We start from the raw sequence: 15,683 nt of genomic DNA, 5'->3' as shown, positions 1-15,683 counted from the left end.
ATTTGTGGGCATTCTTACAGATGAAGAAATGTTGTCTGTTTTAAAAATACTATTTCATGTACTAATCAATTACAATTAAAAAAACCCCAAAAACTAAGAGGGGGAAAAACCCTCAGACCTGCTTAGCAATGTACTACAGAAGTGCAAAAAAACCCCCAGAATATCTGAAAATACAATGTTCACAAGACTGGGGTGAGTATGAGAATATACTGAATATCCTATAAAAATGAACAATCGTAAGCATCATTTTTTTCCAAATTTTTTTTTACCTCCCAAAGTAGTGCATATTTTCAGCTACAACCAGATATGTTCTACATACATGGTGTAGAATTAAGTAATGCAAGAATAGAATTAAATAATGCAAGTAATGCAGTTACAGGGATAAATGTGTAAGTGCAAGGAGCAAGCGACAAAGAAACAGTCAAAAGAAAATGGTGTTTTGGGGAAGTAGGGGGAAGAAATCTCTTTAACACTGTGTAACAACCTTTGTAACTTCTGGCAATTCAAAGCCAGTTGTGAGTCAAAGGGAGTCCACACTGTAGGCATTACAAAAAGAAAAAAAAAAATAGTATTTTTTCCCCACAGAGCTCTTTTGCCTGCAAATTTGCCTTTCCCTTTTCCTACCTCATTCTTGCACATCCTCTGAGATGAGGGAGAAAGCTCTGCAGGAAAACATGCTGTCCTGTTGGCATAGCATAGAAGAATTTTGTGAGATTACTTGCCCTGGTCTAATTGTGTGGTGGAAAAGGCTTGCGAGTGTGATTCTGCATGGCAGCCCTGTGTACTGTAGTTAGATTTGTATCAGTGAGATATGACAGGTCTGCCCTCGAGATTCTGAAGTGGCACAGTGCCAGCTGTTCACCACACTGATCTGTGTCTCTCCAGAGCAAAATCAAAACCTGCTGCCATGGTTCAGCTCTGGGTCAGACCCACAGCCAGATTACTGAGGGTTGGTTTTTTTGTTTGTTTCTTCTTAATTCGAAAATTGCTGAAATTTTGTAAAGGCAGATGCTTTCCTGACAATTCAGCCTAAAGCAACACTGTATCTGCTACTAATACATCAAAGGCCGAAGGATTTTGATACTACGATTAAACCTGCTTTGGCCTTGTGACCATAAAATATAATCACAGTTAAGCTAGATTCACAATCTGTTAAGCAAAACCATGCAAAGACTTCTTAGTTTTGCTTTTGCAAGGAAAGATTCTGCCATGTATTATACTGGGATTTCATTCATCTTTATTGATGGCATTTCACTTAATTGCTGCCATTTGAGTGCCCTATAGGCAAGTCAGAGAAAGAAGAATAAAGTGGGGATAAAAAATGGAAGAGGGAATTGCTAGTATAGAAAAAATATTCCCATCATGTTTGTGCTTGTGCAATCTCCATACATTTTAAAAATCTTCGTAGAAATAGCTATAGAATGAAAAAATACAGACAGTCCCAAAGGCACCATAGTCAGGATGTGTCCTAAAATAAGATTATCCCTACTGTAATTCAGAAAAAGTTTGAGATATCCACTGAGTCCAGCAAAGCAGTGGCTGCCCCTCCCTCTCCCTTTGTGGTCTCACTGGGATTTGTAGGACTGGGGCTTGGGCCACTATAGTGTTCTAAATTGTACTCTGGAGGAGGTTTTTCTTGGCATGGGGTTAAGTGGTACCACCCAGTATATCCTACTCAGCGATTACTGATGAGTCCAGTGTTGCAGAGGAAAGGGTGCTAACACTACAGTACACTGTTATGCCTTCTTGCCTTTTTTTCCAATTCAGGAACGTCTGTCTTCAAGAAGACTGGAACATTATGTTTATTTTATTTTATTTTCCAGTATTTCTATTAGTAAAAAAAAAAAAAAAAAAAAAAAAAAAAAAAAAAAAAAAAAAAAAAATTTCCCTGCCCTCTTTGACACATTTAGACAACTTTTTTATGCTCTCATATTAAAAATGGGTATTAGGTCAGATAGATGATTAATCTGAACCAGTACAGACATTCTTAAATGATTAGTGTGTTTCCAATACCATAAAAGGCCACAGTGCTTAAAAAAAAAAACCAAAAAAACCCCCCCCCAAAAAAAAAAAAAAAAAAACAACAAAACAAAACAAAAAAAAAAAACAAACAAAAAAAAAAAAAAACCAAAAACACACTAAAATGTTACTCTAGGAAATAATAAATGGCAAAGAGTTCCACTGTGTAACAAAGAAATAAATATAATAGCCCTTCTGCCAGCTTTGGGGTTCCCACGTCTAAAAGGGACAGAAGATTTCAATATTTTTTGCTAAAGGACATGGAACAATAGAAATTTCTCACCTAATTTTTCTGAAGCATAATTAACTCTTTTACATAATTCTATCCTCAAGAAATTGAAGGCAGTGAAGAGGAGAACAAGACACACAGAAGTGAGCAGGGTTTTTTTTGCTGAATAAAAGGGATTGAAACAAACCTCAAAAAAGTGGAGATAATGAGTAAAAAAACCATTGGCTTTTATTCCTGTGATTTTAAAGGACCAGGCCTTTATTAGCACTCAGATTTTTTCCTTGAAATGAGGCATCTTCAAAGGCTTTTCAAAGGAATAAATCATGTCAGAGCTTGGAGCACTTTTTAATTCTGTGACTGGCCAGCGAAGGAGCACAGAAATGCTTGTTGTGTGCATAAAAGAAGGTATGCAAGAAAGTCTGCTCTGAAGAGAGTTTCCTACTTCCATATCTCTAAATAATCAATATCCTCCTAGAAAGAGAATGTTAAAGAGTTTTTATGGCATCTCAATATTTTCCTATTACTTGTTCCATTATTTATTGTGGAGTGACTTTCCAGCTTGCAATGCCCTAAGCGAGTGTGGTTCTTGCCTTGAGCTACCAGAGGGGGAATCTGGCTGCGAACTGCCTCCCCATCTGTCGTGGAGTGAGCGAGAAAGATCCGAACTGGCAGGGATGTTTTTCCCCTTTTCCTTTGTCTCTGCTGCCAGAGGGGGAAACAGGAACTGGCCCATGAGTTATTGAGTTAATACAGGGCCACAGAGTCAGAGACCCCCAGATCACAGAGCCTGAAGATTGAACACCCCTTGGGTTCCTGCTGGATGTGTTGTGGTAGGCATTTCTTTCCCTTGGTGCAGGACTTTGCATAAGCTGAGAGTGGTGTGAGGACACAGCTGCAAAGACCCTCCCCCTGTGCAGCAAGGCAGTACTGAGGAACCTGGTGAACTTTCAGCCTCCTAGAAGAGGCTTCTCTTAGTAAAATTGGTTAGATAAGTTTGCTGCCAATGCTCAGTGGAGGTATTTGCCCCCCCACAAATGATTCTCTGCTTCTAGGCCCTCTTGCCTACAGCTCCTTGTTATATATTATTATTTCTCAGTGTGTGTGAATCTGTGCCCAAGATTGTGTGCTTTCACCTCATCAACGGGCTTCTTCCCCCTTCTCTCATCACCTTTCTGTGCCTTGCCAAGTATCAGCTAATTCTGAGGAACAGCAAATACAATCTATTTTAGAGTCTTCTTTTTTCCCAAGTCCCTCCTATATTCAGTGCACAACACCTGAGGATGCTTTTGGGTTGATAGTCATCACCATCACCTTCCATCCAAGGTGGAAAATAGCTGCCTGTGCCTTCTATGCCTGACCCTGAGGAAACAGGGGATGATCCTGAGACAAATGTCTGAAATTTGGCCCAAGACTCTGCTCCAAAAGACTCCCTTTTGGTGTCTTATTTGTGCCTAGAGAGGATATTGGTTGAACAAAATCCCATGCTTTTCCCTCTACTTCTGCAAACCTGAAAGCATTTAGACCCTAATATAAAATTTGGGATGTGTTACCCCTTTCCTTTGGGGAGCAGCCTGGTCTTACTTAGAAGATATGAATTTCAGGCTGTGGTTGTCCTGAGGGAGGTGCAATGCTTGGCAGGGCAGAATGTTTAAAACAAGTCTTGGTTGTGACAGTAGGCAAATTATCAGGAGAAATTGGCCCATCCTCTCTTTGTCCAACTGTGTACTCAAGTGATGCTCTGAGACTGATGTGTCATTGACAACCCAGACTGTGATTCAGCCAGGAGCTTCCAACTTGCATGTGAAATTTGCATTTTTCATACAGCTTTAGAAAAAGTATTCCCTAGTCATTCAGAGCAGAGTACTTTTGCATGTCAGACTGCTGCTGTTTATCCATCATAATAAAGAGGTCTTGCTCATTCAGAGATTTAAACACTGTTGGCTTTTAGATCAATGGTTCATTCATTTTATCACTCATGAGCTTATAGATAAATAGCTACACCTGGTTAGAAAGCAACTGAGGCTCAGCTAAGCTCAACTCTTTTAAAGTGTGCAGGACTCTGCAGACCTCTGCAGACCTCTGTAGCTGCAGAACTAGTATGGGTTGCATACACATCTGTAGTTTACTGGTGCTGTTTTTTCAGTCAACACTAAGTTTAGCAATGTCCAGGATTTTTTTTTTCCTCTGAAGTTCTTATCATTCTCATGCTCCAGTCCACGAGCCAGAGTTGCAGGAGCAGCTAGTGTCCTGTGCATTAGCTCAGGGCCCTCTCCATATGAAATTTGGCATTTCATTGAGATATAAAGTTACTTCCTTCCCATAACCTGTGTTTCATTTAGCACACAGCCATTTATGTGGTATTTTTAATTTACTGCATCACTAATACATCCTTCTGAAAATAGCATGAGGTTCACTCTGATAATTCTTGCCTTCCAACTCCAGACTTGAGCATTATGAGTGTCCTGGGAACAAAGGTGTGTGTAGGCAAGACCAAAAACAGCTGTATACTATAAAATAATAAGTACCAGACACAATACAGTATCACAGTTAATAGATGTATTTTAAAAGTGGAAACATCTATCTTTAATTGCATTTTAAGTACGTAGTGAGAAACCACAGTTATACATTTTTATAACAAACCTTTACATCTGAAGTCATAATAATACAAATAAAAAGTGCTGATTATATATGGTCAAAATAACTGAGGCAAATTTTTGACAACATCTTCTAAATATGATCATGTGGCCCCTGTCAGCAACACTCTAAAGTCAGGCTGAATAATGTCAATGACAATCACTGCTTTTCCTTAGTTTACCAAAAACCAACAACCCAAAAATGATTTTGTATTTTTGTTTGTTTGCCTTTTAGTTTTTGCATAGCTTTCAATATTGCTGCCCTCTCACCTCTGCATATTGCAAGCATCTCAGTTCTGGATAATTATTAAAGTTCTTAATACTTTTAATCCAGTTCTCCTTGAATACATAATATATATTTTCTACCAATTATAAATACATAATTTTTATTTATCTGATTTCAGTAACATGCATTTGTATAATTACTATACAATCAAAATAGACATTGATTTTACACAGTGTGTACGCTTTTTTTTCAGTAATATTGTTAAGACACACTGCCCAACAAATCAAACAAATAGGGAAATAAGAAGTCGAAAAGGAGGGAGAAAACCTCTGGGAGGAAACATATTCTCACAGTGATTACAGACAAAAAAAATACTTATAATAAAAGGGGTTTGTTAATACATAGAAAATGCTCACAATAGTTGAAACACACTTTAGGAACTAGTAAACATTTTAAATAGAATTGTGCAGTGCCCAATTATGCAGTGCCCAAGCATCTGCTTGCTCTTAATTAGATAGGGAGGTGAATGACCACTGTTTATTTTAATTTTCCTCATTAATTATGAAAAACTGCATTCAATTCATCTTGTATGGTGAGAGACTGGTTGCGCAGATGTAAGTCGTAAGGGAAGTGGCTCTCTGTAGGCAACCTGAACATCGAGCTCTGCCCAAGGGGACCCCTGGGTGGCACTGCACAGTAATGCATGCCATAATTGTAATTTTTACCATAGTCCAAGCTTTCCTCTTGCTTCAGGGAAAATATCCCATTATAGTTAATTGGGGGAGGACTTAAGGGACCTTCAAACTGTGGGCTGGCACACTCAGGGGAAGTGCTTTCATAGAAGGACTCGTAAGCGCTGCAGTAATTGTATGGTTTCATGGACTTAGAGTTGTCAAGGGTCCCATGCCCTGCGGGGGTGCCAAGCTCCGGGCTGTGGTAGGGAGGATAGAAGGTGGAGTAGGGTGTGCGGGTGTGATGGGCACCTTCACCTGCCTGTCCCATTAGGAAACTTCTGGCATTCAGCTGCAGGCATCCCGCCACCAAGTTTGTAGTTGGCTGGGACAGACCCTTGCACAAGTTTTGGACAAAGGTGAGCAGGTCAGGTCTCTTGCCAATTCGCAGTATTTCAGAAAGAGCCCAAATATAGTTCTTGGCTAGTCTTAAAGTTTCTATTTTGGACAGTTTTTGTGTTTTAGAATAACAAGGGACCACTTTCCTTAAATTGTCCAGAGCGTCGTTAAGGCCGTGCATACGGTTCCTCTCTCTAGCATTGGCTTCTTGACGCCTGAATTTAATCCTTTCCATTCTTATCTTGCTTGTCTTTTTTTTCCTAAGGCCCCTTCGCCTTGGCAAGCCATTCTCATCCTCCTCTTCTCTCTCTTCCTCCTCCTCTTCTTTTTCTGTGTCTTCTCCAGGAGATCTTTTAATATTCTTTCCTCGGAGGATGATCTGCTTTGAAAAGCTTTCTGGGTTCTTCATTTGCTTTTGGTCATCACTTTCTCTGGGAAACTTTCTACACATCTGGGATTCTGGCATTACAACAGACTCATCAAATGGTAGTGTTAACATGGTTCTATAATCTTAAGTTACCTGAAAGAATGCCAGCACAATGTTTAAATATTTCCATTTTTAAAGTTTCCCGACTCACACAGACAGCCTCATGCACCTTATTTGTGTCTGTGTGTAAGCTCTCTGTATCAGAGAGAGAGAGAGTGTGTGTGTGTGTATAAATTCTCAATCTATATTTTTGGAATAAAATGGCAGTTGCAAATGCCCATTTAAAAAAAAATAATAGCTGTTGAGAATTTTAAAATCACTTGAAACATTTGACCCTGCAACTGAAAAGCCACATTTCTCACAGATAAATATGGAGTAAATCGATAATTTAAATGTACTGCTCATTTATTTTATTTTTAAACAAACCCTTCAAACTATCACCACCATGGAATTCAAAGAAATGCAAAACATGACAAAGCAATATAGAAATTTCATTAATTCAAATTCCCCTGGGTGGAAAAATGAGGAGAGGGAATGCAGTTTTAAAATTGAAAAAGTGTCATATCTCTATTATCTGATATTTTAAAATCACTTTTTGACTTATACTTCAAAATTGTGTGTTTTTCCCCTCCACATTTCTTCCTCTGTATATCAAGATATTAAACTTTAGTAAGTTACAGTGGCTGAGAAGGAAAAAAAATGGAATATACCCCCCAAATCACCCAGCTAGTAATATAATTCAAAACAAAGCATTTTTGCTAGTTATTTGTATTAAAATAACATAATATTTATTTCATATTAAGACAAAAATCAGAATTATTTAACCCTAAACGTATTCAGATTAGAGTTAGGAAATAAAATTCCCCTACCTTTTTTTTGCCTTTTCCTAGCAAAAATTCTATTTGATATTATATGTTTAGCTAGAATCAACCTATTTGCTTTTTTTCTTGTTCTTTTCTCCTTTTTTTTTTCTTTCCCATCAATGGGGGGGTGGGGGGGAGGTGAAAAATTCCCTGCACGCTATAGCAGTGTTTATGTTCTGCGAGGCTCAGATGTCTTCCTCCAGCTCTTAGCTGACAGGAGCGGTCTGTAGATTCTGACTGTAATCCTGCACGTGTGCTCAGAATCCAGCCTGAAAAGGAAAAATAATTTCCTTTTCCCAATTTCTTTGCTTTTGTTTGCAGTTTGGGAGCAGCAAAAGCTTGTATCCCATGGACTTCAAAGAGACAAGCAAAGTAAATGCAGGGACTTTTTAACAGAATAAAATTAAACAAAAACCCCAGTCAAAGACTAACTCTATCAGTATTGTCTACACACTTGCAGTATTACATAAAAGCAATGAAAGTTCGTAATTGCATCAGAAGAATAAAATGTTAGGAGTTATTAGACAGCAAATAGCATACACAAAATACAAGACAATGATACTGTATCTTTAAACACTTGCATGCACACCCAACACCAATTGAAATATATCTTTATTTGTATTACCTTAGCTTTTTATTTCATTCAACAATCAGTTTTCATTTTTTGCCTTCCAAATCTTTTCAGTCTGAATGTCGCATCGTCTGCTGGAGTCTAAATCTGTGTATATCTGCACTATCTCATTGATCTCTAAAAAGTGACATTGATGCCAACTGCCAGAGCTGGTACCCATGCCATCTGCTAGTGACGTCACGGGGCAGAGAAAACCACGTGAGCCTTTCTCCTGGGACCTTCATTCTGCACTGATCATCTGGCATCCCTCTAAGTGGGTACCAGCATTCATGTATCAACACAGAAGGTTAGACCGATAGGAAAAAAAAAAAAAAGAAAAGAAAAAATTTCTGCACCAGCATTTCACATACAGTAGGTGCATTTCCACTGTAGTTGCTTCTTTTTCACAGTCTAGCTGCATGGATAGACATGTCAGAATTTGGTGCTATCCCTGCCTACAGGTACAGCTGCCCTCTGGTTGTTAATATGGCATTGTTTATATGAGAAGTGCTGTCCTGTATTGATCTGAGTCCCTCCAGTGCACCTGATACCCAGGGACAAAAAAGAAAGGCAAGGAAAGGAAGGCAGCAATGGGGAAGTAATGCTAATGCTATAACACATAGCACGGTCACAAAAAGTAGTTTTTGTGTAATGCTGCTGGGTGTGATTTTTGGAGCGTGGGGGTTTTTTGAGTGCAGCTTATTGCCCCAGAATGCAGAATAAGAGGAGCAAACCTCATGCCATCTGTAAGAAATCCTTCCTTCACACCCCTTGGTGTTTTTTGACATGGGAAAATAAAAGAGACATTTATAGAAAACTGGACATAACAGCCTGAAGGTTTAACAAATCATGCCTTTTTTTCTGAAGCATGTGGCAAGGCTCGCTGGTCCCTGACCTGCTCTGGCATGTTGCAATGAGACTGGGGTGCACCTGCTCAGGATTCTCAAAGGATTTGGCCCCTACCATGTTTTCTCAGTCTGCCTGGCTTTTTGTGAATGTCCCCCAATATCTCTTTAAAAACTGAGTTATTCCCTTTGGAAACCTCCTAAAAATCTCCCCCTGCTTTTCTGTTTTCATACCTAGCTTCTCTTTTCTTCATGCCCTTGTTTCTTCTGTCAGCTGCCTCTCCTGTGCTCCCTGCTCTTCCTCCTTTAACCCTTTTGTCTCGTTCTGCTGGCAAAAGACTGTTAAATGAAGCTGACAAAGACTCTTAGCTTAGCTTTGCCATGGAGCTTATGACAAACTCCACCTTCATGTGTTAGGGGTTTGTGCTTTTTTTTAAATTTAGAGAGTGGCATGTCACGTATAAGCGATATCAAGAGAGTTACAGGGGGAACGATGTGTCACCTTAGAAACTTTTTTTTAAAATTTGGTGTCATTATTATTTTGTATCACTGCTTTTTTTGTAACTAAATAATTTCTATGTTAAAATAATGAGTGACTGAATATGCTTTTAGTATTAAAATAATCCCTGGCAGAGCTGCTATTGTTACAGGTCTGTGTCAGCATTTCCATTATAAATCCTGGTTTTGAAGGGTTTATAATTCATCTGCTTTAATTCACATTGGTCCAAAACTTGGCATTAATGTTCTCAGCCCTCATCCAATTATTTTTTCTTTCACAAAGTTTCATTTAAATATGTGGGGCATTTTTTTGAATAGAGACAGGAACAAAAAATAAGAGTGCAGTGCAGAACAACATGTATATGGGAAGATCATGTTTTATACATCTATATGTATGTGTTCAATAATTTTACAGCCTGTCATTAAAAAAAAAAAACTAACCCCAAACCTTGAGGGCTTTTTAGGTTTTTGGTTTAATTTAAAGAAGTAAGACATTCAGGTCACTCATTCTTTATAAAATGCAGGCTTTATTTTTTAGTTTTGGTTTTTTAAGGAAAATGTATCTGTAAAACAAATATGTTAAAACTTAAGGGAAAACTATTCAAAAAGAGCAAGTGTTGTACTCTTCATAGTATTTGCATCATTTTTACTGCAAATATTACAATCTGTGTAACAAAGGAGAGGGGGGAAACCCACTATCCTCAATAAGAATCTATGTATTAAGATTTATATTTTTAAAGGTTCTAGGGGTTGTCAACCTTTTAAAGGATTTTGCATTTTCAAAGTGTTAAAAAATGCATGATAATCTAAAAATGAAAAGTCCTAGAGTAATCAATACTGTTTCAATACATACAAAAAATACCATGAGATACTGAAGGAAAGGTTGACATTGTAATAGTTCTGCGTTTAAGGAAGGACCAAGAAAATTTTCGGTTATATCACACGGTGCCCAAAATACACGAAAGTATTTTCTCCATCCTTTTGTATTATTGAGGTAGATGTTGGTTTTTTTTTAAACAACTCAAATGCCTTTTTGAAAGACTATTATAATGGCTACTAAAACCAAAAATGAATTAGTTTGTGTTGAATGATTCCTTCTATAGGAGTAATATTACAGTTTCACACATTCCTAATCCATCATTTGACCTTTTTAATATTTTCAAATAAATTGTGGAGAAACAAAACAGCTGAGATATCAAGGTTTAAAAAGCCTCTACTGTGCATGCATAATAACTTTTCATAAGGATTTTACTACGCATTTTGTATTATGGATCCATGATATGCAAATAGGTACTGCTGTTAATATGCATTAACAACATACCCGATAACTGCTGCTTTGCTGTCTACTGTGAATGCATGTTAAGAATAATACAGAAAATACAGTTAAATGCACTTTATAGAATGGTTGCAGAGCACCAAATATGTTACTGAACACATATCAAAATTTTTTTACTGTACCTGGACCGTATAGTCTTGAATTAAAAGTGAGTTTATTTCAAATGCAATATAATAATACATTAATATTAATATATATAAATGATAACACAACCAAACAAATATAGATTAATTTAAATACTAGTGATTCATTAATAGATTTACTGAAATAATACCGAGTTCCAATGACTGCAGAACCTCCATGGGGCATGAGGGGGACTGACCCAAACTGCACTGCATTCAATGGGAGTCCTTCAAGTAAGTTCAATACACTATGATCGGAGCCCCGAGGAATATCTTATTCTTTTTCACTCTCTCCTTTTTTTTTTTTTTTTTTAGATTTTTTTTTATAATTCTCTCCAACCCTCTCCTAACTGGCCCAGACATCCTCATTTTGCTGAAACAGGAAAACCACACAAAATTAAGTAACTGAGGAGCATTTTGAAGTGTGGTAGCCTTGGTCATTCACTAGGAGAAATGAGACCTTGTCGGCAGCAGGAAACTGCCCTCAGGAGTTCAGGAGGGGAAGATACCTATTTTTTTGTTTTTAATTTATTTTTATTTGTTTCTTCATCTTTCTAATGTACACACTAGACATCACTGCAACACAGACACAGTGACAATCGTGCGATGCCAAATTCTCTCTTCCACACTCATGACCTGACTTGAGTTTGCTTTCCTGCCGTAGCACCTACATGCACAGCCCAAACACCTGAGCAATTGCTGCCTTGGAAGTGAGACTGGGGGAAAACATATGTGGATCCTTAATTGCAAAGTCAGACCACAAGGGACAAATACGTGGGTAAGAATGTAGAAAACAGTGGCTCTGGTCTTCTGCTGGGTTTAATACTAAGGAGGAGGTGGAAACATCTGTTCGGCAGGAGTTTTGTGTGTGCTTTTGGGGCTTGTGGTCTATTTAAAATTTATGTTATATCATTTTACAAAAATATTCAAATGAGGATAGTAGCTTGGGCAGAGACCCTGGTCTGCCAGCCTCAGTGAGTTTCAGACTGGTCAGAAAGTGAGTTTCAGACTGGTCAGATCTGGAGCTTTCTGGTGAAGGCTGGACTGTGTCTACAAAATGAGCTGCTGGGGAAAGAACCAGAGATGTTCTTGTTGCATGCCAGCTGCTAGCTGTGTGCAGCTAGCATACCATGGGACTAAAGTGATGTGTCTTTCTGTCTGTGAAGACCTGTCCCTCTTCTGCCTCTCCCTGTCCCCAGTATGCTGCTGTAGACTGTGCACTTTTTTATGAGGGGAACTTACCATTCCTATCAAGTTGACTAAACACTATTCTGCCAGTGCTAAGAAAATATATGTCCTTCTCCCAGGTCAGATTAGAAGACACCAGTGAGGACCCCTGGCTTCAGAAAAATAAACTACATTATCTCAAAAGGATTTGGTTCAGTCTGAATACGATTTTTAAACTATCCGCCAACTTGGCAAAATATGTGTGTTTTGCATTAGGCCCCTTTTAATAAGGATACACTTATTGCTGTGATCAGATATCCTTAGTTTCATTCATGTTTTGAAAAGGCTGTTAGACATAAATAAGAAAGAGCTGTAAAGGGGTTAGTTCCTCTATTTTAATAGGAGTTATTTGAGTAAAACATGAATGCAGAATCTGAAAATGGTTGCTAACTATAATTGCTTATGGTTAACCAAAAATTAGTTTGTGACCAGAAATTACTTTAAGATTTCTGAAACACATGACTAGAATAGGTCTTATGTGGATACAACATACATTTGGGATAATGTTATTAATTTTCTGTTACTCCCGCTTCCCACAAATATAGAATAGTTGAGAGATGGTGGAACCAAATAATTTTAAAATGGAAAACATCTTTTTTTTTAAATCACCTAGAAAAGTAGAGGCACAATACAGCCTGGAAGTTTTAGTACCAGAGGTGATGTTTACTTTGGAGGAATATGGGATTTAAGATACTTCTCTCCCTGGGGTAAAATATTCTAGTCAGACCAGTCATGTAGCTGTGTCAGTTCTTAAAACTGCAGGATGTTAAGATGATTGCTATTTCTTTGTGGTGGGAAACAGCCCTATGGTACATCTGCAAAATGGAGCTTTTCATTCATACTTGGTAACTGGAGTTGTCACACTCCCTGTTACCCTACCTTGAGGATGGTCAGAGATCAGTAAGTTTGTAAATATTTAGAAGCTGCTGCAGGGTCACTTCGCTAAAGGACATGCCCTGACATTGCTTATCACCATTTATTCTTTAATGGCAATCTCTGTCAAACAGCTACTCGAGGATGATTACTTTCCTCTTTCTGCTGAGGCCTCCAGTGATTCACAGGTGTGCTTCCTCTGTGTTTCCATTGAGACTCTCTGCTCCCATCAATGCATGTTTTTTCAAGGACTTTGCAACTAGTCCCTTTTAGTAGATATAATGTTGCCTAAAATCAAGTAAAACAAAACTTGCAACAGAGTTAAAATAATGAGCTAAAAAGTAGGTATTTATTGAAAGCTTCCAGGTGCCCCCATTGTCATGGGCACATCCAGCACTGGATTTCTAAAATTTTTGTAAATTTAGCAAATGAGCATAATTTAAAAATACTTTTCAATTAGGAGAGCAGTTGGTTAGGTAATTTCCTCTGGGTTCTACCTCTTTAGAGTTGTTCAGGGGCTTCTTTGCCCCACTTCTTGTTAGGTCTTCCAAGTTCCAGTAGCAATATGGCCTCATCAGGCTTCTTCTTAAGAATACAGACTAAACAGAACTCCAAGTATGTACTAGAAGGGTTAGCTTATTATTCTAATATCTAAGAGAAAGGGTAGGAAAAAATACCAGGAGCTATATAACTGTGTATTAACAGTCTGCAATGCAAATATATGAAAAACGTATGAAAAGCTAAAATCTTTAGGCATCAATAGTGTGGATGTGTGTGACCCCAGAAGAGACCTGCACTGCTTCACCTTCTCCAGGGAGACCCCAGAGCTAGGATACATGCTTTTTCTTCTATATAGACTTGCTTGCAATCTCTCTAAAGCTAATGGGCTTCTTTCTTATCCCCACTGCAAATCTGCCTCAGCAAGAGGTGCCTGATGAGATAGTCTCCCAAGATCACTTGTGTTTTTTCTCTCTTCCTGCAGTCTTCTTGTGGTGACAAGGTTATCCATCCCACATGGAGTGATGATGTGCTGCACTCAACATGGTGTGGTCATGCTGGGGCAAAGCCTGTCCAGGAATTGCTGGGAGCTCTGAGCACATGGCTACAGCACTGACACAGCACATGGCTGCAGCACTGACACAGAAGAGCAGAGTGGCCTTATAGAAAGCACATGCCACGAGAAGAGAAGTTTGCTTAGGACCTGATATATACACATATACATATGTGTGTATATATATATATATATATATACATTCTATAAATTGAATGCAATATACATGTAAGTGACTTAAAGATCACAATTGCCTTAAACACTGTTAAGATCATTGAAGGGCTTTGCCCGCTATAGCAAGCAGTATAAAGAAGCAACTGCTCATCTGCAACCACCCAATCCCACCCGTCCTCCCAATCCATCCCCACTACCTGTCCCCTCTGCCTTTCCCACCTACTTCCAATATGGCCCCGGATTCCTGGAATTTGGACTGTGAGCTAAGACACCTCATGGGAACTTCAGGTAAGTTTAAGGTGTTACTACTGTCCAATTATCTCAGGTCTAAAGAGAAGTAAACAAGGCTGCGGGAGAAGAATTTATCCACTAGGAAAGCCAAACCCAGCAGCTGTCCTGAAAATCAGCTCTGCCTGGGTCTGGCGGTGAGAAGGCCATAGCCCACAGACACTTTTCTGAGGTCTTCCACCAGAGGACTGCATGTGATACACAATGTTGCAACAGATCCTCAGTGCTGCAAAAGACTGTAAAACTCACCCCCTCACAACAGAGGAGGTGCTTGGCCGTTCTCACATGTACCTGAATGTATGTTAACCCATTGAACTTCCTTTAGCAGGAACCCCTTCACTGAGAAGACCAGAAAGAAGGGCAATGAGACATGGTCTGGATCCTTGAGATGGTGACTTATCTTTCTCTCTGTCTCTTTCTCCCCTCCAACCCCTCTCTCCCTTTTCTATTTCTTTCTCTCTCATACACACATTTACTGTTAAATAAAGCCCATACTATTGACATTGACATATGATCTCATTTGCACCTTAATTTGGGTAGAGGCATCTCCCTAGTAATTGGATCTTAAAATGCAAGGAAACCAAGAAGTTGAATTAATGATGACTTGACAGAAGTAAAATAAAACTTAAGTGTAACATTAGCTTCTGTTGGACAGTTCCCTCCCAGGAAATTATAGGATGCTTTGCAAGGGCAACTTTGTCTATGTTCATTGAAACTTTATAAGAAAGTCTGACACTTTTTTATATGCAGCAGACCTTTGAAACTCAGCAGGGAGAAAGTCCTGAGACTGGAGAAGCGACTTCTTTAGCTCCATGAAATTTCACTAAGTCCAAATGGGCTGTAAGCTCATATGTAGGAATCATAATTTCCTTCTTCTTATAATCATGAACACCTTAGGAAAATAAATAAATAAAATTAAAAGCCCACGAACTTTAAGCCTATTTTGAATGTACACTACTAAAGGTGAGAAGGGAAGTAGCAGACAGAAGTAAATGCCAGACCTACAATTGCCTATGAAATTTCCATTTTCTCTACACACAGGTATGCAGGTAGTTTCATAACAGCTCAGCAGAAGTGCTTGCTTTTTTAGGAAATAATATTAAGTGTTTAGCAGGAGGATTCAGGCTTACTAAAATGGAAATATATGCTCCTTTTGGTTTACCTTTTATTATCTGAATTTATAACCCTTTGA

General features: G+C 38.5%; 1 protein-coding gene across 1 annotated transcript; it reads right to left on the bottom strand.

Annotated features, from left to right (window-relative positions):
• Positions 1-5,662: 5,662 nt before the first annotated feature.
• NEUROD6 (neuronal differentiation 6) lies at positions 5,663-8,538 on the bottom strand (the record flags this gene model as incomplete). The annotated part of the gene is made up of 2 exons (XM_083876579.1): positions 8,093-8,538; positions 5,663-6,697 (listed from the first exon to the last, which is right to left on the bottom strand). Exon 2 carries the CDS (start codon positions 6,674-6,676, stop codon positions 5,663-5,665), a length of 1,014 nt encoding a protein of 337 aa, XP_083732705.1. The 5' UTR covers positions 6,677-6,697; positions 8,093-8,538.
• Positions 8,539-15,683: the final 7,145 nt, after the last annotated feature.

Source organism: Zosterops lateralis (assembly GCF_965231275.1).
Source record: "Zosterops lateralis genome assembly, chromosome: 1".
In the NCBI taxonomy this organism is placed as follows: Eukaryota; Metazoa; Chordata; class Aves; order Passeriformes; family Zosteropidae; genus Zosterops; species Zosterops lateralis.
Note: the sequence above shows the minus strand (reverse complement) of the source record. Positions and strands in the feature narration are given on the sequence as shown.